At 37.0% G+C, this 27,803-nt stretch overlaps 1 protein-coding gene across 6 annotated transcripts in view; it reads left to right on the top strand.

The window, feature by feature from the left end:
* LOC114050151 (protein dispatched homolog 1) overlaps positions 1–27,803 on the top strand; it is a 234,920-nt gene that overhangs the window by 166,719 nt on the left and 40,398 nt on the right. For 5 of the 6 annotated variants that reach the window (XM_027871758.1, XM_027871760.1, XM_027871757.1 and 2 more), the window contains one exon: positions 7,692–8,206. In XM_027871758.1, coding sequence (XP_027727559.1) covers positions 7,692–8,206 — 515 coding nt within the window. Of the gene's footprint in view, positions 1–7,691; positions 8,207–22,379; positions 22,437–27,803 lie in introns of those variants that run through there. The other variant, XM_027871763.1, reaches the window with a different exon arrangement.

The following is a 27,803-nucleotide window of genomic DNA, read 5'->3' as shown; positions in this document are numbered from 1 at the left end:
AATATGTTAAGAGAAAAACAAAGAAGTCTTGCTTTTATTCAATGAGCATATAGTTGTTGTTTGTCCTTCATTCTTGAAGAGGACCAATGACATCAGAAAGGTGATGGCTTGATTTGCAAGTGAATTGGATTTAAGTGAGGCAAGGCTGTGCAAAGTCACCAACCTCACTCTCTCCTCTGGAGCCATCTGGGTCTAGTGGCAAGATATAGAAAAGGACGACTGAAGATGGCCTTGGATGAAGTGGGAGACTTTGGCCTTTTTAAGCTAATGTCTTTCCCAGGTCTCAATTTGTCCCAGGTAATGCCTATTCAGTGATTAAGGCTAAGTAAGAAATGATGCAAAAATTGGCCCTTTTACGTAGTCAAAAAAAAAATCAATCTAGGAGGGGAAAACCCCCAGGATTTCTGGTCAAAACAGAAACAATTGCTATTTACACTCACTCTGAGCCATCCAAACCCAAAGAATGACCAAGTGAGGCTTGGGCTGGGACCTATTGTTGACCACTCAGTGAGAGCCAAAGTAATCTTGGGGTTAGATTTCTTTTTTCTCTTCCCTACTTATTTATTCAATCATTTTTAAAAACCATGCCTGAAACCCAAATCACTCTGGCTCTCACTGACTGGCCACGAATAGGTCCCAGCCCAAGCCTCACTTGGTCGTTCTTTGGGTTTGGATGGCTCAGAGTGAGTGTAAATTGCAATTGTTTCTGTTTTGGCCAGAAACCCTAAGGGTCTTCCCCTCCAAGACTGGGCGTGTAGTACAGACAAAATGTTAACTGCATTCAGTGAGCAGCTAATTTTTCTGACTAAAAAGATTCAGAATTAGTCTGATTAATCATTACTGAAAAAGTAGGTAAGTCTTGTTTGAAATGGTTGCATTATGATAGGCATCTGAGAGCTATTAAAAAAACTCAACTTAGTATAAAAGTTCTTTGGTTGGTATTAGGCAACATCTTCCTGTATTATTATTTTCATTCTGACTGATTACTTGGTATTCTACAAAATATCAATTACAGAACCATTAGTGATCAGAAACCTCGCAGTCCAAAACTGTCAAAGCACTTAGGACATAAAAATGCCAGCTGAAAAGGTGAGATTTGAGCTTACTGACTTTTGATATATTGATATTGGCATATTATATTTATGAAAGGCAGGAAATTCACTAAAATAGCTTGCTTTAGGGACTTAAAACACCTCATGGCAGAATTTAAAGAAGAGTTTTCTTTTGGTAAGTTATATGCCTTATTACCCTGGGGAAAACAAGTTACTTAAACACAGATTTTTTTAAAAGCTATTAATTTTCTTTTCCAAATTTATTTTAAATTCCTTCCAACTATCTACCTTTATACACATAGTAAAGTGGTAGTATTTGCTGACTCCTATCAAGTGTGGCCTCATATACTTACTAGTTGTGAGACCCTGGGCAGGTCACTTAACCTCTGTTTCCTCATCTGTAAAAGGAGGATAATAACAGCACATACCTGGAAAGGTCATGAGCATCAAATGAGATAATATTTGTAAAACACTTTGCAAACCTTAAAGCATGGTATAAATGCTAGCTATTATTGTTGTTGTTTTTGTTATTATTTCAAAGCCTCCCCCCCCCTTTTTCACTGGCATACCTCATTTCTACCCACTGTGTTACAGCATATGTGGTCAGCCATTTTAAAGAGCAAAACATTTTTTAAACTAACAAGCAAATTGTGTACAGATTATGTAAATTACAGGCATGTTATGTTTTTGGCACAAGTTTAAATCATTAACTGGTTTAGTTTATGTACTCCTTTTTTCCACCCATCCCTCCCTCCCCTGACTCTCATGTTATAACCCTACCTCTACTCCAGGTCAACTGACTGGCCCATTAGCTCCTGTCATTGGCATTTTCATACAAATTCATTTTATCCTCAAATTCAAACTGATTCTAAATGTTCTTCTGGAAGATGAAACTTGCTGTCATTTAAGCCATCAGAACCCCCAGCTCAGCTGGATATTCTGGACTTTATCTACAGAAATTCCCTGAGCCTAACTTTTCTCTCTTCTTGCTTTTAATGCTTTTTGATTGAGTGGCCTTCACCGCTGCAATCTCAAGTAGTTCATCCTGGGTTCTCCCCAGAGATACTTATCTTACTCATAAGCCCCAAGCTTCTTTATAAGTCCTAATTTCTTTATGACTGTCTTCTTTGTATCAACCGCCTACTTGGATGGCAGAGAGTTCACATCTCCTGTGTTAAAAATTCTCACTTAGCCCACACATACTGCCCTACTGTTACTGTCTTGCTTTTGTTATTAACATTCTCAAAATTCCATATTTATATTTAATCACATCATTTCAATCTTTATCCAGTAGGCAGTTCATGAGGCAGGACTAGAACTCAAGAAAGAGAGCGGGGCTGGATATATGACTCTGGGAATCCACTGCAAAATGATGGTAAATTAACCTATAGGACCTGATAAGATCACTATGAAAGGATATAGAGAGAAAAGTAAAGATGCCTTAGGATAGACAGAACCTTAGAGTAACCAGTAGTTAGGGAACAGAGTATAGATGATTATCTAGCAGAGGAAACTGACCAATATTGGTGAGAGGAAAGGAAAGAGAAAGCAATGAAAACCCAAAGAGGAGAGATTATCTAAGAAGATGGTATAATCAATAGTGTGGATCAAAAGGATAAGGGCTCAGAAAAGGCCTTTGGACTTAGTGATTATAAGATATCACTGATAATGTGGGAGATAAGGATTTTAGTTGATTAATTATCTCAAAAGACAGGTTGTACAGAGTTGAGGAGTAAGAGAAGAGATGTGGAGGTAGTGAGTGTAGACATGTGGGATAATTCCAGGGAATGGAACCAGAGAGGTTGGCTTTGGTAAGGATCATATTTAGCGCTAAAAGAGACCTAAGGTCACATAGATACCATGTGCCAAAACTTGAAAGAAATACACCATGGTGGGAACCCCACATCTCTGACTGTAAATCCAGCACTCTTTCAACTGCACTTGCCCAAGGTCTATTTGCAGAGGACAGGACTATAACCCAGGTTGTGATTAGTCAAGCACTATCTGTCATTAGGGTGGACGTTCCTTGAATCAATTAATTGCCTCACCCCACTTGAAGTACCTACCTAATCAATCAAAGGCATTAAACCAGGTAGAGAAAAGTCTTTGATATGCTTAGAAGGAATGAAAGCCATTGGATGGAATGAAATGATACTACATAGGAAGTGTGTTGGTATGGGCTGAGGAGACTTATTCATATCTTGCAGGAAATAGAAAAACAAAACAAAACAAAACAAGGAACTAGTTTTGAACCTGACCGTTCCAATGGTGGGTCATACCCAGATGCAAGCAGCTCCAGCCAAGCCTGTGAGAGAGAATTGCTGGAGAGGTAGGGGAAGAGAAAACTTCTGTGTCCTCGCCCTCTCGCTTTTGACCAGAGGATTAACGTGTGAATTTCAAAAAGGTTGGAAGATTTTGGACTTTCCATGTATGGCACAGCAGTTCCCTGAACAGCAGTGACTATTCTAACTTGTGGACAAACCAGACCCACTGAAGAAAGACAGCTTGAGAACTCTACAAGGAGTTCTAAAGGAAAATCATGAGGATTCTACCAAAAGAAAAAAAGATTTCCATCCAACTCAAATCTATGAACTACCCCTATGTGTGATCTCTAAACTTGAACCTGCTTTTTCTTGAACTCTGTATGCATTTGTGGGAGCATGTCTTCCTTACTCTTGGGCAGATGTTCTGTTTCAGCTGTTCCAATTATATACCCCCTTTGTAAATTCCTGTTTTTAAAATTGTTTGACTGAATTGTTATCAACATTGCATATAGCACTGGAGGTCAAGTCAGGAAGAACTGAATTCAAACCCTCAGAGTTAAGAAAAGGATGAGAAAAGAAGTATTGGAGTATAATCTCAAAAATGATAGAATATCTATTCGAATCCAGGACAAACTGATCAATACCACAGTAATGCAAGTCATTGTTCAATTTACCAAACAATCGTGTTCATTTCACACTTCAGCGAGGTTATACTTAAGATTCTGCAAACTAGACTATGGAGAAAGCAAGGGAGTTAAAAAAAAAAATCTTCTGCATCATTGACGACACTAAAGTCTTTGTGTGGATCAACAGAATGTGGCAAATCCTCAGAGAGGTGGGAGTACCAGATTATTTTAGCATCTCCTGAGGAACCTGTATATGGGTCAAGAAGTAACAGAACTGAACATAGAACAACTGATTATGAGAATCAACGGAGATTGTGTTTGTAAAGCAGTGGGCAAACGTTAAAGTACTTTATAAATGCTAGCTATTGATCCATTCTCAACTCTGCCTCTCAGAATCCCTGGCTTCCTTCACAAGGTTCAATTAAGGAAGTTATCCTAAATGAGGACCTGATTGATTATCCTAGCTACCCCCATATAACTTTGTATTTATTTGGTATGTAGTTTGCATTTACTTATCTATAAATATGCATTCCATTTCCCCCAGTAGAATATAAGCTCTTTCAGATTGGGATTTTTTTTTTGTTTTGTCTTAGGCTCCATGAAGCTGCCAGGCATATACTAGGCACTTAATCAATTAGTAATGAATAAATGAATCCTTCCCACCTGAGATATTTAGAGGGATGCATTGTTAGACCTTTAGGTAAACTAATGTAAATTATGTCCAATAGTTGTTGCTATAGTTTATATGGGAATCTTTTTCAGAAGTGCAAACAGAATTGTATTAAATTCATCTTTTAATACAATGATGTTGTGAACTCTTCTGCCAAGTGTCCATATTCAGTATCGAGTTTAATGTCCAACCATTCTCCAATAGAGAAAACTTGGTGGCACAGTGGATAGAGCACTGGACCTGGAGTCAAGAAGACTTGTTCAAATCTTCTAGCCTCAGACACTTACTAGTAGTATGACCCTGGACAAATCACTTAACCTCTGTCTGCCTCAGTTTCTTCATCTGTAAAATAGGGATAATAATAGCAACTACCTCTCAAGGTTATTGTAAGGATTAAAAAAAAGATAGATTTAGGAAGCTCTTTTCAAACCTTAAGGTGCTATATAAATGCTATTATCGTTAGTGTTATTAATTACATAAATGGTTAAAGCATATAAACAAACAATTCTCAAAATACTTGCAAGCCATTAACAACCACATGAAAGAATGCTCCAAATCACTAATGATAAGGGAAATGCAAATCCAAACAACCCTATTGTTTCATCTCACACCATTTAAATTGGCAAAGATGGCAAAAGATGATAACAGTCAGTTTTAGAAGGGTTATAGGAAGATAGGCCCACTAAGCACACATTATTGGAGGAACTGTGATCAGTACAACCGTTTTGGAAAGCAATCTGGAATGATGCAAATAAAGTGACTAAAATGCCTATTTTTTTTGTTCCTGAGATTACTGGGCTAAGGAAGCCAAGGATAAGAATAAAGCCCCCATATACACCAAAATATTTATGGCAGCACTTTTTTGTGATAGCAAAGAATTGGAAACAAAGTAGATAGCCATTGATTAGGGAATGACTAAACAAATTTTGGTATATGAATGTAATGGAATATTACTGTGTTGTAAGAAATGATGAATGTGATGGATACAGAGAACCATGGAAAGACCTACATGAACTAATGCAGAGCTGAAGTAAGCAGAACAAAGAAAACTATATACAACTACAACAATATAAATGGAAAAAAAACAACCACACATACAAAAAAATCAAAAGTGAATGTTGCAAAATTATAAAGAACAAGAATGACTTGAAAAAAGAGATATGAGAGATTGCTTCCTACCCACAACCTATGGACAACTGTAGGAGTTCTATGTGCAATGCACGTTGCCCATTTTTTTGGACTTTTTCAATGTATTAATTGGTCGTGTTGATTTTTTTCCTGCCCTTTTCCTTTTCCTTTTTAAATTAAAAATATAGTTTGCGATGAGAGAACTCTCTGGGAGGGGTAGGGGGAAGGATACTGGGGAAAACTATGGTGATGTAAACAACAAAAGACATGAATAAAACTTAATTTTAAAAAGCAAAATATTAAAACAAAATTCACATTTTAATACAATGATTATATGTCCTCTTATGCTAAGTATCCACATTGAGTATCAGAGATTTAATGTCCTATTCTGGGAGCATATTTACTAGCATACTTGCTGGCATCCTGTACTCAGAAGCATTTGGCTTATGTAGTTTACAGATGTGTAAAGTCTGAAATAAAATCTACTCTATGAGAAATCTATATTTGTTCAAATTATCATGTATGCAAACTTAAAGAACGAACATCTCCCAGCATTTCCCATGGTTTCCCTGCACAGATTAAAATGAAGTAAAGAAAAGTTCAATTCCAGTTTCTAAGCCTGGGAGTTCAGAAAGTTTTATTCTGAAGGCTAAGTCTCTGTCAATCAGAAGAAATTCAGTGAAACTACACATGGTTTAATTTCTTTCTTTAGCCTTCAGATTCGGATAGGAGACCAAGAACACCACTGTCCCCTTTTTTCCTGTAGTTTCTGTTGTAAATTAGTGTTAACAGTGATTTGTTAATTGAGCTTGATCATGCCACTAAGAAATTTGTTGACTATTTAGAGACTTCTGATAACAGTAGGGCTGAAAAAAATAACAAATTTGCTTAAAACTTTAAAAAATTCTGCATACTGATTATTTTTTGTCTCACATCCATAACACTATGTGCATTTTATATCTCCTAGAAAATAAATGAAATGATTTGTGGCTAACTAATGCTGATACAGCGTGTCACCTCTTTGTTTTTCTCAGAGTAATAATCCTCAGTTTTTCCCCTAATTTTTTTTTTTTAGCTATCAAACATTTATTTTTAATCCACTCTCTGTCTCTCCCCACTGACTTTTACACCTGGTGGTTCATTTGCCATATTACTTGGCTTAATATGTTGATTATTTCTTTTCTTTACCCTATTTTTAGGGCTTTATTGACTTAGAAACAGACTCAAACTTTAAGATGTTTCCTAAAATATCCAGCCTTCCAGGCCCACAAACATGCCAAGGACTTTCAGCACCTAGCACAGTGCCTGGCCCATAATGGGTGCTTAATAAATGCCTGATGATTGATTAATTCCAAGATGAGCACGTGCAGCAAAATTACCCTTCAGCTACAAAACAGTCATTTTTTTGGTGTTATTTCAGAAATGTTCGGGTGCTCATCTGAACTAGGTGTAGTTAAGATCAGGGCTAAGGAGAAGGGAGGAAGAGATGAGAGAAGAGGAATTGATGAGAGAGCAGTATGACTATGGAGATCACATAGTTTATATCAAGGAAGTACCAATGGTGTTGGTCAGACCAGTAGAGGAATTTGTTAATGAGTTGTGCTTCACTTTACATCTGTTTTCTATTACTGCTTTGGAGTGTCTTTAATTTCTACAGTATTAACTATTTTAAAATATAGAAGTCTTCCCAGGCAATTAATTTTGCTTATTTTAAATTTTCGATTGTAGGGTCCTTGAAGGTAAGGACTATATTCTATTTATTTTTATACCTTTCCCAGAACCCAGCATAGTGCCTTGCATAGAAAGCTCACCTAACCAATGTTTGTTGAATGAATCAATGCTTCTGTTACATTTGTTGTTTTATTTCCCTAAATGAATTTAAATCTTTGCCTATCCTTCTAGCATATGCATTTCTGAATAAGGACTCACTTTATTTTGTTTTCTTTCATAGCAAAGAAGTTGGAGCATGGCTATGAGCAGTGGAAACAATGATTTCATGGTTCTGAGCAATGGCGACATTATGCCCAACTCCAGTACCCTTACATCTTGTGATGGAGACATTGCAATCCAACAGCACCCATCCAAAGAAGCACCTAGAACAAAAGTGAGTCCAAATGGATGCCTCCAAGTTAATGGCACAATTAAACCTTCTTTTCTGCCTTTAGACAACCAAAGAACCTGCCAGGTGTTATCACAATGCTGCCATCCTTGCCCATACCATCACTCTTTGAATAACCATAGCAGTCACCAAGAGTGCCATTCCCAAACTGGTCCCACAGCACCATCTCCTGTGGCCTCGTGTTGCATGCAGCCACACTCAGAGTATTCTACATCTCTGTGTCAAAACCATTCACCTGTATATCAGACTGCTTGCTGTCTTCAGCCCTCTCCATCATTCTGCCTGCATCATCAGTGGCCTGACCATTTTCAACATCAGCCAGTGCAGCAGCATGTAACCAACCTAAGGTGAGTGCTATGAATGTTTTGATGGTCCTTTGGCATTCAGCTAATTGTGTGTGTGTGTGTGTGTGTGTGTGTGTGTGTGTGTGTGTGTCTCTCCCTCCCCTTCGTGTGCTTCCTTCCCAAAAGGATGAGGAAAAGTATTTGAAGAAAAGATTGCAAGGTTTGTAGGTTTGCGATGGTAAATGTTAAATCTATGTAGAGAATGCAAAATGCGAAATTTTACTTTTTATTCTACTGACTTTATCAGTTTTGTTTTTTGTTGACCATGAGAATTTCTGTTTTGTTTAAAACTCATTGTTAGAAAGATTTATGTAGTACAGTTAGATTTAACTTGTCTTTTTCTTCCCGATTACAGTATTTATCTTAGGCAGCTGTTTAGTGTAACTGGAAGTAATACAATTCTTTCAAAGAATGTTTTTTTTAAGATGTCAAAATTATTTAGGGAGGAAATCACCTTTTTGTTTAAACAACTTGTAACTAGAGACTACCTACCATGTTGCCTGAATTATAGTACCCAGTATTCCCCAACTCTCACCCACAGTTAAGAGTTGAGAGACTGTAAGTGGTTCTGAAGGTTTCCATCCTACATAGCATCTGAAGGGAGAGAAAGGTTAGGACCTGTACGTTGGGATAGTCAGGACACTGATCAGGACACACAGATATTAGGTTAAGGACCTTGAACTATAAAAATTGTTTGGAAGAAAGATGCTACCCGCATGCAAAATGCTTTACAAACTAGTACTAGTTTGTTAATGATGCTTATTCTTATGGACGTCATACAATCTTATGACCTCCTGTTTGGTATCCATTCAAATTGTTGTTGTAATGACTTCATTTCAAGCTCGTATTGGACATTTCATTTCTTTTCTGTCTGGAAATGGTTATTTGTGGAAAAAAATCTTGTTTTTCTCACATATTGGTAGGATAAATGTGATATAAAATGAACAGCTTGATGTTGGTGTACAAAGTTCTTTTAGATACCTTCTTTCTATCCATTTACATGAAATGTAATTAATATTTATCATTCAGATTTTTTGTGTTGAGAGATTCCTAACAAGCAATCCTTTAACTTAGATTAAGTCTCCTGCTGTTGTGAATAGTGGGCACCCTTACTGAAATGTGAATGTAAAATAGAATTCACCCTGTCATTTTTGTTTTTCCATTTCTCATCAAGGAATTTTAGCTTATTATACATAACCTTTTGTATAGTGTTGAATTGTTGTTTTCATAACTGATACATACATATAGCTGTGTGTTTGTAGGGCTGATTAGAAATAATGATACAGTGTAGATTATAGACCATTTTCAGATCTGTGAGGTTAAGAGGTACTAGGAAAATATGAGTCAGTATGGGAAGGCCCTTAATTTGTTTCCACTTTCTGTGTGTGTGTGATTGTTTGAAGTGATTTCTTCCTGTGGAGGTGATATGGGATACACCTGAGCTATGACGACACATTTTGCACATACCAGGTACTTTGTAAAGGCCAAATAGTGTTTCATATGAGAGAGAGAGAGAGAGAGAGAGAGAGAGAGAGAGAGAGAGAGAGAGAGAGAAATTTGAAAAAACTAACAGGAGAAACTGACCTTTTAATTAGAACCAGACCTAGAAAGTACATAATAAACCTTTTTATCTTTTTATCAGGTTTTGAAAGTATTTGAGAGTATTTGTTTTTTAATTTAAAAAATTGATCTGAAAGTATTTACATATTTACTCCTCAGACCTGTTTACCTTATATGATTTGGAAATATTGTAATTATACAGTTTACAAAACTATTGCAGCTTCTCTCTAGTTTTTTTTTTCTTACAAGCTTCTCACGTGTTCAGTTTTAAGTTATGCTTTTTAAAAGTTTTATTCTAAAAGATGCTTTGTAAGAGTAAAAAGTCAATCAGTGTTTGTTAAAAAGAGGTAGTATCATGTTTTGAAACTAATGCCCTTTGAGAGAACTTTGTATAATATCTTAAATCCTTGGGCAAGTCACCAGTTCTTTCAATATAGTGGATTGTGTCAAGTTTTTCCAGCCTTAGGCCTAGCATTTGTCAATGATCTAATTTTAAAGGAATGAGGATCTGACATATGCTTTTAAGTTTCCTGGTATTTTTAAAGAGAGATTGAAAAATGCCACATTTCTACAAGCAAAGTTTCAACAAACTGTGGAGAGTAAAATGTTGGGACAATCTTTCCATAGCCTTAGAATTTGGACTTTTGGATAAAAAACATATGCATCAGAAAAGAATTATATATCACCTCTATTTTAAAGATACTATCAGAGAACTTGTTACATGAACTCATTTGTATATATGTAACAGTGTTAGGGGAAAACTATGACTTTTGGCACACACACACACACACACTCATATTCCAAAAGTCTTATTACAGTTTTAAGCTACTAAAGCTAAATGGTTGCACTAAGACTTTTGGGATACCTTTTATATAAACATAAAAATTGCTAGTAACTTTTATAATTACTAAGTCCATGAGAGGTGGAGTGCCACCGCACGGGAAAACAGTGCTTGGGGGTACTCAGAAAGCTCTTGAGTGTTAGAGAAGTGGGAGAGATGACAGAGTTAACAGTGTAACACATAATTGTGATAGTAATGCTAATAACTGATATTTTATAGAACACTTTGAGACAAAATGCTTTACATATATATCTCATCTGAGTCTCCCAACAACCTTTTGAGATAGGTATTCCAGGTATCATTATCCCCATTCACCCCAGAAAGGTTAAATGATTTGCCCATGGTCTCTCTGATTTGAAACCAAGGTACTTCTGACTCCAACTCAAGGACTCTTTTTACTATGCCTTCACTGTTGTTGTTATTATTCAGTTGTTTCTGACTCTATGTGACCCCTCAAAGAGGGGAGAGAAAAAGAGAGAGAGAGAGAGAGAGAGAGAGAGAGAGAGAGAGACTGAGTGGTGGTTTGGGAGAAGAAAAGGAAATGGAACTTGAGTTGGGCCTTGAAGGATGAACAGCAATTAAGCAGAGAGAGATCATGAGGAGGGAACTGTATGAAGGAAGATGAGAATAAGCATCTAGAGGACAAATATCAAAACAGTTTGGCAGAGGTTTAGACTAGGGTAGTAGTGGGAGATAATATTCTCCATCCTACCTCCACAACTAAAACCCTGTGGTGTCTGGTTCTCTGTAAGACTACATGGCCATATTCTTTATTCTGCAATGAGCTAGAAACTATTTCTCTGGAGGCAGTCATATTGCCTTTGGCTTTGATGACATAAGTTATAAATTATCCAATTGGGGCTTTCTTATTGCTGTATTAAGGTGAAAGGGTAATAGTATCATTATTCAAATTATTATGGAAATTTCCATACAAAAATAGCATTTAAGTTTTCTGATTCAAACTCTACTTACCTTTTAATTTGGTGTTGCAAATATTCTTGATTGCAGCACCCTTGCCTTTTCCATAAATAGTACCTGGTAATGTAACTAACTCATTATCGTGCTGGGAAACCTGTGATATTTTTGGGTACTTGTGAAAGACACTTTTCTCCAAATGTGATTTCATAGACAGATGGTCACCTGGGATGCCTCTGGTGGTACACTAGCAGAATTGGAGCTGTAAAGCTTTAAGAGTGCTTTGGTTAGAGACCCAAAGGATTCTAGACCCAGCTCAGCCAATACCTACTCCCCCTGCTGCCCCTTTGTACATAGCGATCATAGTTATTGCTATGTTTCTTTTCAACCTGTTTTTGATCACTTTTACTTTTTATTGCTATTTCAGAGTCAGTATTCCCAAGCATTTCCCTTTTCATCGGTTAGTTGGTCTTTGTGGCTGGGCATTTTTCTTTAAAAAAGTCAGAAGTAAGAATGTTTTTGTTTTTTTAAAGGAGAAATTGTTACTATTTAGGAGTCCTGCCCTTTAATATATTATCCAGGCATGAAATGGTAGTAAAACTAAAGACTTCTTCTGGGAATGTACAGTTCACCATCTCCACAAGTCTCCTATAGCATTATCTCACTTTACTTCGTCCTTCTATTAGTCTATCACAATCTTACCTTTCCTGTTGCCCTAAAACCTATATTATTCTATTTCACCATAGAATTTGATGAAATAAAAATAACGTAAGAGCTTTTATTAGTTATCTAAACATGAACATCAGCATTTATAGAAAGACTGTAAGGTCTGCTCTTTTTCTAACCCATGAGGCACAATACAAACTCTTCTGATGTTAAGGCCATATATAGAGAGCTGAAGTTCCTCATTCTAAGGTTGAAAATAATAACTTACAGTAAGCACATTTCTCATCAACATCATTGCAACTACTATCTTAGTGTTCACAGTGTGCTAATATACCACTTCAACTTGCGGAAGAGGCAAGAAGGAAAGAGGGAGCTATCTAAAGAATGTGGCCATATAGAGAACTCTCTAAACAAATCAGATTTTAAAAAGAGATATAGGAAGAAATAAAAGCAAAAGTATGTAACTGAAGATGAATACCAAAAACAAGAAACCAGCGTAGTAAGATTAGTGTCAAAAGCCATAAAATCCAGAATGATCAAAAGTGGAATTCCCCATAGATCTATCTTTGGTTCTGTACTGTTATTAACTATTTTTATAAGTGATGCAGATGAGGGTGTACTGACATGCTTATCCAGGATGCAGATGACACAAGACTGAGGAAGAGATGTCCAGCCTGCTGAATGGCAGATTCAAGATCCCAAAAGATCTTGATAGGCCAGAATGATGGACCATATTAAATAAGTGTCAGTTTTATAGGGATAAACACAAAATCCTATGCTTGGATCCAGAAAATAACTTCACATATATGGAAAAGACAGCAACTTTGAAGTCAGCAATCTGGGGGTTTTAGTGAAAGGCTGGAAAATAAGGCCATAATACAGCATAACTGCCAGAAAAACTCATGCTCACCAAGACTGCATAAGAGAGGCAAAGTGGCTAGAAATTATGGTTGTTTTACTTGCCCCAAAGGGGGAGAATGAAGAGCTGGGGTTGGAATTGCAGAGAGATAGAATAGGCTAACTTTGTAACAGCACCGTCCAAAAGTCAAATGGGATGCCTTTGAAGATAATGGGTTGTTTGTAGAGCGTGTGTGTGTGTGTGTGTGTGTGTGCGTGTGTGTGTGTGTGTGTGTGTGTGTAGCCTCAGAGATTTATTCCAAGACAGATGTTCACCAAAACTTAGTTCTTAAAGCACTTACATTTTAAAGGTTTTGGGTTGGACTAGTCCTGTTTAAGTTGAAAAAGAATTCTGCTCTGGGCCATACTTCCTCTAGCATTTTGATCACATAGAAGCCATTTTCACTGTCAAAGCCTTATTGGGATCAGCCCGAAGTTTTCCTCTCCCCTTTCCCCACGTACCTCCTACCCGGTAAACAAACTGGCAACTGCTTTGGGGTGAATTATAGCTAGAGGGAAAAAAATATCCCAGCCTAAACCAGGAAAAATAAACCTACAACACTGGAGGGATGTTTGGGCACACTCTACTTTTTCTCTTTGCATTCTTTCCCTTTCTTCTTCCTCCCTTTTTTTTTATATATTTTTATCCCTTTACTTCTCCACTTCTTTAATTCTTCATCTTCTCCTGCTGAGACCTAGCAATCCCTTTGAGTAATGCTTAACCCTGAGTTAATAATTATGTGATTGTATTTCTTTATAAACTTGTATTTCTTTACATCCTTATGCAAACTGCCATACCCCATAGGGGAAAACAAGTGGAGAAACCTAGAGGAGTTATGCCTCACTTTTTTCTTTTCTTTTCTTCTTTATTCCCTGGAAAAGTTTAGGGAGGGATTAGACCTGTGATTTCATTGGTATAGGGAACATGCAGGTGTGGAATGTCCCTCTACCAATGCAGGGCAGCACCTTCTCTGTAATTTATACTCTTATAGAGTTGTCTAGAGTACTTGAGGGGTTAAGTGACTTGTCCAGGGTCACCCAGCCATTTCTGTCAGAGGCAGGACTTGAACCCATGTCTTCTGGTTTCTAGGATGGGTCTCTAGTACTGGTAGCTCTCTCTTTTTTTTTTGTGAGGCAAGCGGGGTTAAGTGACTTGCCCAAGGTCACACAGCTAGTAAGCGTCAAGTGTTTGGTCTGAGGCCGGATTTGAACTCAGGTCCTCCTGACTTCAGAGCCGGTGCTCTATCCACTGCGCCACCTCGCTGCTCCTCTGGTAGGTCTCTCTTTCACCTTATCCCTAAATTGCCAAAAAAATTTTTTTTCAAGTTAAGTGGCTATTCATTTTCCTTTGAGAACATAAGGATGTAGGATAATGTAGTTGAGTTTTTGTTATTGTTCAGTTGTTCAGTTGTGTCTGACTCTTTGTGACTCCATGGACCGTAGCCTGCCAGGCCTTTCTATCCTCAACTATCTCTCGAAGTTTGTCCAAGCTGATGTTTGTTGCTTCTATGACCCTATCCTTCTCATCCTCTGCCATCCACTTTTCCTTTTGCCTTCAATCTTTCCCAAATTCAGGGTCTTTTCCAATGAGTCTCATCTTCTCATTATGTGGCCAAAGTATTTAAGCTGTAGCTTCAGTATTGGACCTTCCAGTGAATAGCCTGAAGTAATTTCTTTAAATATTGACTGATTTGATCTCCTTGCTGTCGAAGGGATTCTCAAAAGTCTTCTTCTATGGATTTCTCTATGGCACTAAAGTCCATGAAACTTTTTTCTTGTGAATCCTCCAGGGAATTTTGGGCAAGTATCTAATGTGGTAATCTCCTTATGAAGGTTCATTTTAGGAGAATTCTTGTAATGTATAGTCTTGATTTTAATGAAACTAGATTTATTTTTATAGACCTTAAAAATAGACAAAATTAATAAAAAGTGATCATGTTTGTAAACTTTAAAAAAATGTTCCAGGTTTTACTTGCCAAGCAAGTCAGTTGACAGTCAACTGGAATGGATATGTTTTTATTATTAATATTCTCTTAGAGACTTTTGTCTTACAACCATAAATTAGTAGACTCAAGAGTCTGCTGAATCTCAGATTCTGTGTTGCACAGTATATAATACTTTTTCAGAATACTGAGCTTAATTGGCCTTGACCTTAATCACAAGTCTCGCTCTCAAGAAAAACCCCAAACTCAAAAACACTGCTTCATAAAATTGAGTGGTTGAATCATTGTGAATTGTAGACAGATGCATTCTTTAACTATCCCTCTTCCCTTTCCATTTTACTGCAAGTTACTTGGCAGATGTCTAAGAACAAGGGAAAATTTTTGAAAAGTTCAAGGGTTTGTTTTTTTTTAAAGCCCATTTAAGGAGGGGTGGGAGCATCTGCCAGAGCGTGAGGCATAAAGGCAAGACATTATTATGGAACAGTTCCATCTCTGATTCCAGGAAAAGGGTAATTGTTATCAAGTATACTCTCTCCTCTTTCTGCAGAGCTTAGCTCAATTGCTGCTTGGTGTGAATACAGAGAAGGAACTTAACCTTTGGAGGAGGACTTTTCTTGCTGTGGTATTGTAAATAATTGTGACTAAAATGCAGCCATATAGAAACTTTGTTTTATACAAAAGCCTGTGAGCAGGTAATGGAAAAAGCATTGGTGACTATAAGCTTCTTGGGGACAGAAACTCTTTTGGTGTGGTCTTTGTATTCCTCGTGCTTCATGTAGTTCCCTGCATGGAAATGTTTGTTGAATTGAATTGATTTGGAGTCAGAAGGCATGGTTTGAATCCTCCTACCCAGCTGACTTGACAGACTGGAGTCACACATTTGGCATCAGGGAACCTGGGTTTGCAGGCTAGTTTTGTCATTGTGTGACCTTGGAAAAAACATTTCATTTCTCTAGACCTCGGTTTCCTCTTTGTTGTAATGATGGCATTTGAACTAGATGTTCTCTAAGTCATTCCTCATCTCTGAGTTTATGATCCCACAATAGAATTTTAAGTACTGCACTTTCCTTTGTTCATAAGTCACAAAACTGAGTTATGTAGAAATGTTTTCAGCTGATTTTTTATTGGACGATGCTCAGTGTAAAAAGGATCATTGATCTTTTGTCAGTCTTTTCAGCAACATGTCAAACATACAAGTGATGTTGACATATCTGTTCATAATATTACTGTTTTGCACATAACAAACAACTGTGTATATGTATATACATGTACATGTTTCTAGAATAAAACATTCTTTATGTTGGTGAGAGCTTTATCCAAAGTTTTCAAAATCCTTTACTGCAGTTTTTTCTCTGCATTCTGTCTTACAGTTAAATTGCTCAATCTGATCACTGCCATGCAGGGATGACTGTATAGCATAACCCCTATTTGCGGCATGAAAAGCTTATTGTTAGAAACTTGAATACAGCTTACAGATAGCACTTGTTTGGTTGTCTGTTTGCTCACATCTGGTAGACTATGAGGGCCATGAAGGCAGGGACTATGCTTTTTACATCTGTTCACCACCACAGTCATCAAAGCATCTACTGTATAGTAAAAAGTAAGTACTTACTAAACACTTGATAATGGTGGTTTTTCTATGCCAACGCAGATTCAGTGTCTGCTAGTTTCACTTTGAATGTTGCTAGCCCTTTAGGGGAAGATATACAAAAGTTAGTAGTACAGAAAAATTATGTCCTTTTGAAACTGTTCTTCATTTGTGGGGCAGATGAGCTATTTTGAATGGGTTAAATGTTTGCATAAATATCACACTCAAAAAATTTGTCAAATACTTAACCACTTTGGGCAAACTATGTGTCCCTATTCTTTATAAAGTTATGAGCTGCTGAGATGTGTTTTGAAACAGCAATAGTGAAGGCCTTACAAGTACATAAAGCACCATTCTTAGAGTACAAAAATTTGAAAATAGAAACCTACTAACACATTGGTATGATCAATCCGCCAAGGGTTTTCCAAACATGAGGATGCTACTTAAAAGGGTTTGGGTTTTTCGGGTTTTTTGCTTTATTTCTTTAATGTCTATTGTTTGATTTCCCCTTATGGAACCCTTTCTCAATTCTAACCCATACCCCACAACCCTTTATTCCCTTATCCCCATGACATTTCTTTCTTAACTTTTAAAATTATAACCTCAAGAAGAGACAGAAGGGTGGTGTTGGTCCTGGGCCACTGCTTCCAGTACAGAATATTGACCTGCATCACAGACTTGGCAGTGTTATAAGCAGCTGCTTTTGAGAGCCAGCAACAAATTCAGAGCATCTGGTTTTGGCAATAGAGAACCTGGGATGGCACACCATAGGTAGGGAAGGAGTTGAGAACTATTTCTGGTTCCTGGAGGTTGAAGGACAGCAATCATTTATGCCCATGTGGATTACCAGAAGTGGGTAATAACATTCATCAGATTTAACTAGTCTTGAGAGGTTTTCAGTTAAGTCTTAGATATTTAGCCCAGGAATTCAACAGATGAGGTCAATAGATTCAACCTCTCATCATACATTTGTTTCATTTAGGTAAAATATTTTGCCTTCAGCAAATTATAATGTTTATGAATATCATTTGAATTTCACATGTCTTTCACTTTCTGACTGGGACCTAGGCAGTAGTTACTAATAAAGATAATTAAAAGATCTTACTTGAACTTGTTAATTTTAGTTGATGCTTACCGAAGGTCACGTGGAACTATCAGTTCCAGCTGAGCCAGAGAGAAGTGGAATAGTGTGTAGATATAGGGTTATAATGGGGCCTTACTCACAGAGTTGTTGTAAAGCTCAAATGAAATACCATATCTGTCATTTTGCAAACTTAAAAATGCTCTATGAAATTACTGTCGTTGTTGTTGCTGTTATAGTCAATGTTAGAGGGGATAGATCACCTCACTTGGAATCAGAAGACCTGGCTTGAGGGACAGCTAGGTGACAAAGTGGATAGAGCTCCAGCCTTGGAGTCAGGAGGGCCTGAGTTCAAATTGGACCTCAGACACTTGATACTTACTAGCTGTGTGACCCTGGGCAAGTCAGTTAACCCTGATTGCCTCACCAAAAAGAAAAAAAGACCTGACTTGGAGACCCAGCTCTGGCACTAAACAGTTCTGTGACCTTGGGGAAAAATCATTTTACAACTCCATGTGTCAGCTTCCTCATTTGTAAAATAAGGGAATTGAGCTAGATAATACCTCAGGTTCCTTCTAGAGCTAATGTTCTGGTATAAGTCATTCCAGGAAGGTTTTCTATCTGCCTTCAGACTTCAGGTGACTTTCCCTTTTACAAATACCTAGGAAAAAAAAGAAAAGGAAAGAAACAGAAGAGTCTTAGCTGTTCTCACTGTAATGGGGGCAGGCTTTACATAAAGGTCGCCTTTCAGACCTCTGGGCCTCAGTTTCTCGGCCTTCCTCAGCAAGGAAAATAAATTAAAATATATATAAAGTTTTTCCAAATTAAAATTTTTTATGAGTCTTAGATTTTTGTTAATTGTTCATCCCAACTGCTGCTGGGTTTGAGGTACTTGACAGTTCATTTTAAGACAAAACCCAACACAGACTACTTATAAATAATTGTACTATCTGATTGAAACAAATATAACATTGTTAAGCTTAAAACTACTTAACTATACAACACAGATCCCTAAGAAAACATCATGAGGTGCAGTACTCGCTTTTTAAATTATTAACGTTCCCTGTTTTTTAACTGTAAAGACCATAAAATCCTGTGTTTAATACCAGATTGGCTTTCATGTTCTTTTCTTCACCTCCTTGTTCCCTTCCACCCCGCCCCCAAAGCTGACAATTAAGTGACTAGTATTCAAGTGCCATGAGTGTTTTGATGGGGAGTTTTATTCTTCCATCCAGCAGTCCATGCTCTTCGTTTAGTTTAATTTAATGAGGTTTTCCTGGCTTTCTTATTAGCTTTTCTTGGAACTCTTGTTAATGATCATTTTTCACCTCCTATTAAGAAAACAATATACGATGTTCTCATTAAGCATGTTTTCTACAAGGCTTAATGCAATGGACTGGTATGAAAAGACATCAGTGAAAACCAAGCCCTTTATTTCAGTGCTTGGCTAACTTTGAAATATAAAACATGAAGCTCTTTGCTTATGACGTCTAACCAAACAGCACAGTAGCTACATGAACTGAGGAACAATATTTTCTTTAAGCAAAGAGTGCTTTTCAACTCTTTAAGGATATTTTAATTATGATATACATGTGTACACATACATATAGACCTATGTATGTGTGTACATATATGTGTGTGTGTGTGCATTATTGTGGTAGGGGGCATTCTGGGATTCATATTGTGGTGTGTGTACTGCATGGGACTTGGAGCCCTGTGGCACTTTGACCTCTAGAACCACTTCTTCCCATTACTATAAGTGGAAGAAACAAAATGTGTTCGAAAACGAATTTCCCGTGCCCTACTTCCCTCACCTTTGAGAGGGCAGTAGCAAAGCTGCTACTAGTGATCTGCTAGGGCCTTGGAACTCTGTAGTCTTTAGGAGAAATAATGAACTGATAATATAAGGGGAAATGCCATCCCAAGCCCTTTACCAAAACCTAATTCTACATCACAAAACCCCTTTCTTGTATACTGAAATGACTGGGAAAATGACATCAAGGCCATTTTTTTTAGCCTGCCTGATTAACAAAGAACTGGTTTTTATAAGTTTCATATAAATTATTTGAATATATAACATTGGGAAGTGTATTTATTTTGTTTGGGGTTTTCAAAAAAAATTTGGAGGGGCTTTAGATTGTGTCTAAAGCACAGTTTTTTTTTTAATTTTGAAAAAAAAAATTAATTCAGCAAACTTGTTAAGTCCCTCTTAGGTGCAGAGCACTGTGGTAGGTGCTAAGACTACAAAAAAAAAATAGTTCTTACCCTCAAGGAGCTTGGGTATGTGGAGCAAGTAACAGCAGATATACACATTAAGTATATAACAAAGGGTAATTTGATGAATGACAGTGACAACGATTTCGGTAGCTCAGAAAAGGCTCTCTGGAAAAGGTGTGAGCCTTGACGGAAGATAAGAAAAGATGGAAATGAGGAGTGAAGTGCATTCCATGCAAGGGCATACAGCTTGTGTGAGAGCTCAAAAATGGAATGTCCAGATCAGGTTAACAGCTGGTGGTCCATTTGGACTAGTAGATAGTGCGTTTAAAGGGGACTAAGATGAAATTAGGTGGCAAAGGTAAATTGGAGCCAGACTTGGGAGGACCTTAAAAGGCAGCCTGACAAGTTTTGTGTTTTATCCTAGGACTGAATAGGGAACTTGGGAAGGCAGTTTTTGAGCATTATCAGACCTTTCCCTTAGGAAGACAACTTTGACTGCTTTATGTGAGATAGATTGGAGAGTGGAGAGACTAGAGACCGGGACACCAATTAGGAGGTAATAATGGCTGATTAGTTACAAATATTAATTGCTAATTGAGACAGCTTTTAAACAATCAGACTCAGTTTTAAGCATTACCATTTTGGTCTTTAGCATTCCCATAGACTGACATCCCTAGGTGATAACTATTTATCTTTCACTAGCGATTTTTGTTTGGGTTGGCCTGGGGATTTGGAAATATGTGTGAACTGTGCTATAAGGGATGTTTCTCTCACCCTTCCACAGTCTTTTATCATCTCTCCTCTGTAACCTTCTTTGTTAATGTCTGGGGTGCAGTGATAGCAAGTTGTTAGCAGATGGAGGACAAGGGTGTTTTTCTCCCTCCAGCTAATCAATAGCAAGTGAATAGTGAAGTGGTTTTGAAAGTAAATGGCAAGTGAGAGAGAAAAAAAACAATAAAACTGTCCAAAGCTACAAACACTTTAGAAGTTTCCTTAGTAACTTTAATTTGAAGGCATCTTTGTTGTTTTTTGAAGTGTTGAGTTTCATTGTTTGGGGTCAAAAAGACTTCAGTTATTTTCAGTTTGAGGAAAGAAGTGTCAAATTCATCATGGGTCTAGATAGCGGGGAAGACAAATTCTTAGTGATTTTCAAAAATAATAATTTTTAATGGCATGCAAATTCTAAAAGAAAATAATCAAGAAAATATGTGATTTAAAAGAAAAATCTCATTATCTTGAAGTAAGGGGGTCAGATTCAAATTACATATAGGTTGCATTAACATAGTTTGACCATATAAAGAGTAAAGTATTTGGTCACTCAGGTAAAGAAAAGATTCACTGTTTAACCTCTGTATTGCAGTCGAGTACATTTCATTATTTCTGCTGAAAGCAGTTTTCAGATTACCTTCCATATGAATGGCTAACTGAATTTCAAGATTTCTAGGGTAGAAATGTATGCAACCTTCAGTGTGAGGGTGGGATCCCCTGCCTGCTTCAACATTATCCTTTTTTTTTCCTGCAGAGCTTCACTCTCCAATTTTTTACTACATAAGGTTCTCTTCATGGAACTTTGCCTTCTAGTGATTTTTTTGTTCCCTAAGAGTTATAATGGCAGATTTGATCAGCACCACAGATGTTCACAGACTAATTTTGAATCAAAAGATATTGCTAAATTAACAACTATCTTCAAGCATAATAAAATCTCAACCGTTGTTTAATAGCAGTTATATTTTATATTCTTGGTGAAAGAAATTCAATCAACAAACACCAAACACACTATATTCAAGGCCCTGAACAAGGATAGTCAGGATTTCATTCAGAGTTCTAAGGCATGTTGAATGTTGGACTGGATCACCAAAGAAATATTTCAAGAAAGCTGGACATCTCTTCCATTCAGAATGAATGAATAGATGAAGAGCATTTTAAAGCAAAATCCTATATGCCACGCACTTGGATTTCATCTAAATTTTTAAGACTCTCATCTGATTTCATAGCACTTTATACTTCTCTTATGCATTTACATTCCAATTTATATTATAATTACTTGTCTAATCACCCTTATGTGGCTGGCAAGTTATTTGATGGCAGGTACCATGTCTTACTTATCTTTATATCTCCCTTTGCACCTAGCACAATGCATTGTACATAGTAGACACCTTGTAAATGTTTATTAAATGATGTCAAATTAGGAACTGTAGTTTCAGTTTAGCCCAGTTTTTTGTACATGTGTAATTTGTAGTAGTAATCCAATATGGAATATGCCTACTAAATAGAATCAGCTTAATCTTTCTGTCCATCAGAGGATCTTGTTCTAGGCCTGTCTCCTCTTTTATTGACTGAACTTCCCCAGTTCCTTTAGATTCTAAGTTAGTAGGAGTAACACCTAATGCCATTATCCAATAATCATTAGAAATTCCACTGCTTAACAACTACTTCTAATACTACAACTTCAGATATTTATTTTCTAGATTTGGTAGATAATGATGGTGATGATGATACTTCCCTGGATTCATGCTCTTATCAATGTGAGTACTTCTTCCAGTGGTGTAGGTCACCACCCATCTACACCTTCTTCTCTTCTATATGTACTTTTCTCCTCTGAACCCTTTATAGGGCATCTGTACAGTTTGCTTGAGATGCCTTCCTCCCAGTGCATGGGTACCAGTGCCATTATCTCTTACTTTCTCTATATGATCTACCCATGTCCTTTCCTAGACACAGACTCTTTCGCACCACTTCATGCAAGCAATTCATCATTGGCAATATACCATGGTACATTAATTACCTGCTGGTAAACACACTACCTGTCTTCTCTGTGCTCTCTAAGTGAACTGTAATTTTAATTCCTTATATGTTATTCCATGATTTTTGGTCATATGATATCACTGAAAAAAATATTGGTATTAAAAAGATGAAATTTTGTTTCAGTTAGAAGCTTGGGGTCTTTGAAAGCCCTGCTTAAGTTCCCAATTGCACTCTAGCCTGCCTTCATCTTTCTGTTCAGTACTGTATCCCCTTTGTTGTCCATCTTCAGGGTCTGTCCAAGACAAATGAGCTAGCTCCTTGGGCTGTCCATCCAACTGAATAAGATAATCTAGAGACATTCTGCATTCTCTTCCCCTCCCCCCTCCAGTGTAGATAGTTTGGCCAAACTCTTGAGTGATTTTGAATCCCATTTAGAAGGTTAGGATAGCCTAACCTTCTACTCCAGAGCGCATGGTAATTAGCACACTGTTGTCTGCAAATAGGCGTTACTACAGATTATACCCATTTTACAGATCAAGGAAGGCACAGGGAAATTAAGAGACTTACTAATGGTCATAAGATAGGAAGTATCAGAGGTAGCTTTTGAACCCGGATCTAGCCCTATATCCACTAGCCTACACTGCTTTTGGAAAAGCATTGTTGCTGTGGCAAAACACATTCACTAAGAGAGATAGTGACATGTTTTCTGACAAGATATTAAGGTTGGCCATGGTAGGTACAGTTGGCACAACTGTGCCATGGGGCTTCCATGGTACAAGTTTCCTGACATCTGAAGTTTGCTTGCTTATCATTCTGGTGGGTCAATGTGACAGAGAATCCTGTGAAATCTATGTCCTTGTTTTAAATGACAGCCATTGGGGAAAATATCCTGAATTTTCTCCCTAAAACTATGTATTAACCTAGAGGAAAAACAATGCCAGAATTCCTGGTCACCTTGAAAAATCTAAAAAAAATAGTGTATTCATCTGCCTAACAATTTCCATTGCTAATGTTAATTCAGAGTATGAACTGAAAAGGAGAAAATCATGTGAGGCACTTTGTAAACTTTAAGAATGCTATATAGATAAATAAATAACAACTAATATTATCATTATGATAACTGTGCTGTGAAGCATCCTGGGATTTCAAAGTATGTATCTCAAGTTCCCTTATATGCACTAATTTTCTTTCATACTCAACTGTCTTTTTTGTTTCTTTAAGCTACAAGTAGTTACAAACATGCTACACAAGTGCTAATTCTTTAACTAACCAGAAAACATAAATTTGGCCCTATAAACTAGACTTTTTTAGTAATGCTATCTCCCTCATCTGATAGTGCTTTGTACTTCTCTCATGCACTTATCATGTGCTTTGATCATTATTAAAAATGTGGGAACAAAGCAGCCAGAGCTTTATCTAATCCCCAAAGGGTTCCCAGCCTCTTCCTAATGAAGACCTACGTTTGATTTCCTTAAAGTCCTATAATTGATAAGGATGGAAGGCGGTGTGTCGCTTAATAATACAAACTGCTGAGAATGGAAGAAAGAGGGGGACAGGAGTTGTTTGTTATGCTTGAATTATGAACTCACTAAACGTTTCATGATCTATTGGTAAATTTCAGTGAACCATCTTTATATCTCCCACAGTGCTTTCCACTTAAGGGGTGCTCAATAAATACTTGTTGAAGGAATGAACAAACTAAACTGCTGGAAATGCAGGGTTGGATTTTGGTATCCATTGTACTACAGAGGCTCAGCAGATGGGAACTTCCTCTTTTCTACACATTTTTTTCTCTCCTCATTCCAGTAGATTTTCTGATCAGCTGTCAAATTGATTTTCCTAAAGCACAGGTTTGACTATGCAACCTCCCTATTCAATAAACTCCAATGACTTCCTGTTATCTCCAGAATCAAATATAAAATCAAGTCTAAAATTGTCTTTTAAATCTCTTTGTAACCTGTCCCTTTCCTACCTTTCCAGGCCAACAGCAGCAACTACCTATCAAATATTTCCAACTAGATGTTACACAGGCATCTCAAACTATACCCATCTAAACATTCCTTTTTCTTTTACCAGTAATGTCATCTTTCTCAAGTCTTCACCATCCAAATACATTCAGTTGCCAATCATCATCCACTTTGTCAATTAACACAGCTTGGTCTGGTCCCTTCAAGGTATTCTTAAGTTCTGATCCTTCTATTGTTAAAAACTATATTCAAAAGTAGAACAGCTAGGAAAATACCAGACCACTATTGCTAGTGATTCCTTCCTTTTTGTCTTGAAGGTGCTTTTCAAATGTTCTATACGGTATTTCATAGAATCTTAGCATTAGAAAAGTTGTTTGAGATCATCTAATCCAGCCTTTCTCAAAGTATGAAATCTTTACCTGACAGCAAATGATCCAATTTCTGCCTTTTGTGAGATGGGGAAAGTGGCCTGTTAAGTTGGGGGACTAGCTCTAATTATGAAGATGCTCTTCTTTATATTGACTTGGAATCTGCCTGTTCATCACTTCTGCCCATTACTCCCAGACTTGCCCCTGGGGTTCAAGCAGAAGATTCTTAACTCTTCTGCTTCTCAGACAGCCTTATCCTGAGCTTAAATCTCTTTTTTGCCTTGGCTGAACTACTTCACTTATTTTAAAGATGCTGTAACTTACTAAGACTAAGAACTCCTTAGCCATTATCTGATGTAACCTTTAGGAAGACTTGTTGGTAGCTGAGAACAAGATAACCTTGATGGGGAGTCCAGTACTAAAAGGAGAAGTATTCAACAACCTTTTCTTGCAATCAGAATTTTGGCAAGACTAGCCCTACGTATGACATGGATCCAGTTCCATCCTGAAGAAATTTCACCTATTGATAAAAGCAAAGGATGGCCAAATTTTGTTTTTATTGTCAAATAAAGTAAGATTCCCCTTGGGCACAATGTAGTGTTAGAGTTCATAATCCCTAAGCTGAAGACATCTTTACATTTAACTTTAGTTAAGCATAACTATTCATTGCAATTGAACACAGAGAGATTCTGAACTTTAGACCAAAGAAAATATGAGGAAGTAAGACTGTATTTTTTTTTAAATCTGGCTGATTGAAACTTAATTTTAAATACCATTAAGTAGTCCTTAAGTTTTGTAGAATGTCTGTCAAATCCTAATACTTATTTTTGACAGTTTTGCAAATACTTCATTGTATAGAAGTTGTTTTAAAATTTTAAGAGGAGCAAGACGAATTACCTTTTTCATAGACAGCCTGTGTTGATTTCTAGTTTTCAGCATATAAATGGCCCATGTGACAGTTGACTAGCATTTGTTTACAACAAGCCTGATTTTTATGAGTTACTTTGAACTTGGAAATGCCTGGTTTGCATATGCTTTATACAGTTTTTCTTTGGCCTTCTTAGAAAATGGAATTATCCCGAAGGAATTATTGAGCACTTATCACATTCCTAGTGCCAAGACGATATGTCCATTTATAAGCTCCACATTTCAAAATATGTTGAGAAAACTGGAAAGAAGCACATCCTTTAAGTACTCAAAGTGCTAGGGGAAAAACCTGACATACCAAACAAACTAGTCCTTGGACCTGTAATTCCCCTGTCAATGCTCTTGACCTAGCTCCCATCCTCTCCTCCGAGAAGCCTCCCTTGGCTAAACGTATTCCAGTCATTACTGTAGTTCTGGGTTTCGTGTTCAAAGAAGAATATAATTTATAACAAACTGCTTGCATTGTTGCCTTGTATTTTTTCTTCCATTTGTGTTTTCTGTATGTTGGGTTTTTTTGTTTGTTTGTTTGTTTGTTTTACCACTTTTGGGTCCTCAAGGGCAAAGACTGTTTTCGTCTTTTGCTACTTTTGTATCCCCCATAGTGCCTAATCACTTAACTTTAAAGCCTCATTCTTATTTTCCCCATCTATAAAATGGGGATAATAATAGACTGACTTCACAAGGTTATTGTGAGGATCAAATCAAAATATATAAAACACTTCACAAACCTTAAAGTGATAAATAAATGTTAGATATCATCATCAGTATTATTATTATTATAATGTTGAGTATATAGTCGGTACTTACGTGTGGGAACCTGGAAAAGAGGTAAAAGAAAGGATGGCTTACTAAAAGTATATAAAGGATTGTCTGAAGGGGAGAGTTACCCAATGTTTTCCATCCCTGCCATAGTTAGAATAAATAGAAAAGAGCCAAGATTGTAGAGAGAGAGAGATGTGGATTTTCTTTATGAAAAAACCGCTCAGAAGATTCCAAAGAGAGGAGAAAATTTAAGTCCCTTCCTTCTTTATATGGGATAAGGACTGTCAGTATGGGGCATTGCACATACCATCAGACTCAATTGATTACTGGTTAATTCTGATAAACCGCTTTTTTCCCTTGTGTTTTTATTCTTTGTTATAAGAGATGGCTTCCTGTGAAGGAGGTTGAAGAGGGACATATTACAAATGGAGGAGATGTGAAAACAAAATATATCTTTTTTTTTTAAAGAAAGAAAGAACAAAGGACAGAGAAGAAGGTGAAGTAGGAGTCTAGGGAAAGTCCTTATATCCTAAGAATTATTGTCCCAAAACATGACTTTCCATTCTGGCTGATACCCTTTGACACTGTTAGGGTCTGGGAAAAACTAGCTATCCTGAATCAAGTTTCTTGGGAGTGAAGTGAGAGCTTTGCTGACATTACATGTATATAAAATACTCTAGAGGCTAGCTTGGATGTAGGTGTACCCCATGGCTTTGGAACAAATAACTTTTACATTAATTAGATAATTTCTGAAGGTTCCTTCCAGCTTTCTAATTCTTTGCCTTCATTCACTAGCAGTCAATCAATCAGTAAGCATGTATTAAGCACCTACTATGAGCCAGGCTCTGTTCTAAGCACTAGGAATATAACATGTGAATATTATGATTAATAATATCTAATTAATTAATATCTAAGATTTTGATATCCTGTGATTAAGGTTTGCATTAGAAGCTAAACTTAAATAATGGATGTAAAGTGCTAGATAATATCAGCTATTATTTTCCTGCTTTTCCTCTAGTTACAAATTCTTCAAACCTTAGGATAGTTACCATTTTCTACACTCCTCTTTTCAAGTTTTGGCTAATATTTGAAGGTGGAAGGGGACACTTTGAAAAGGCTGCCC

The sequence above is a fragment of the Vombatus ursinus genome, unplaced genomic scaffold (genome assembly GCF_900497805.2).
Source record: "Vombatus ursinus unplaced genomic scaffold, bare-nosed wombat genome assembly UNPS02014798.1, whole genome shotgun sequence".
NCBI classification, from domain to species: domain Eukaryota; kingdom Metazoa; phylum Chordata; class Mammalia; order Diprotodontia; family Vombatidae; genus Vombatus; species Vombatus ursinus.
The sequence above is the reverse complement of the archived record's forward strand: the minus strand, read 5'-3'. Positions and strand labels throughout refer to the sequence as shown.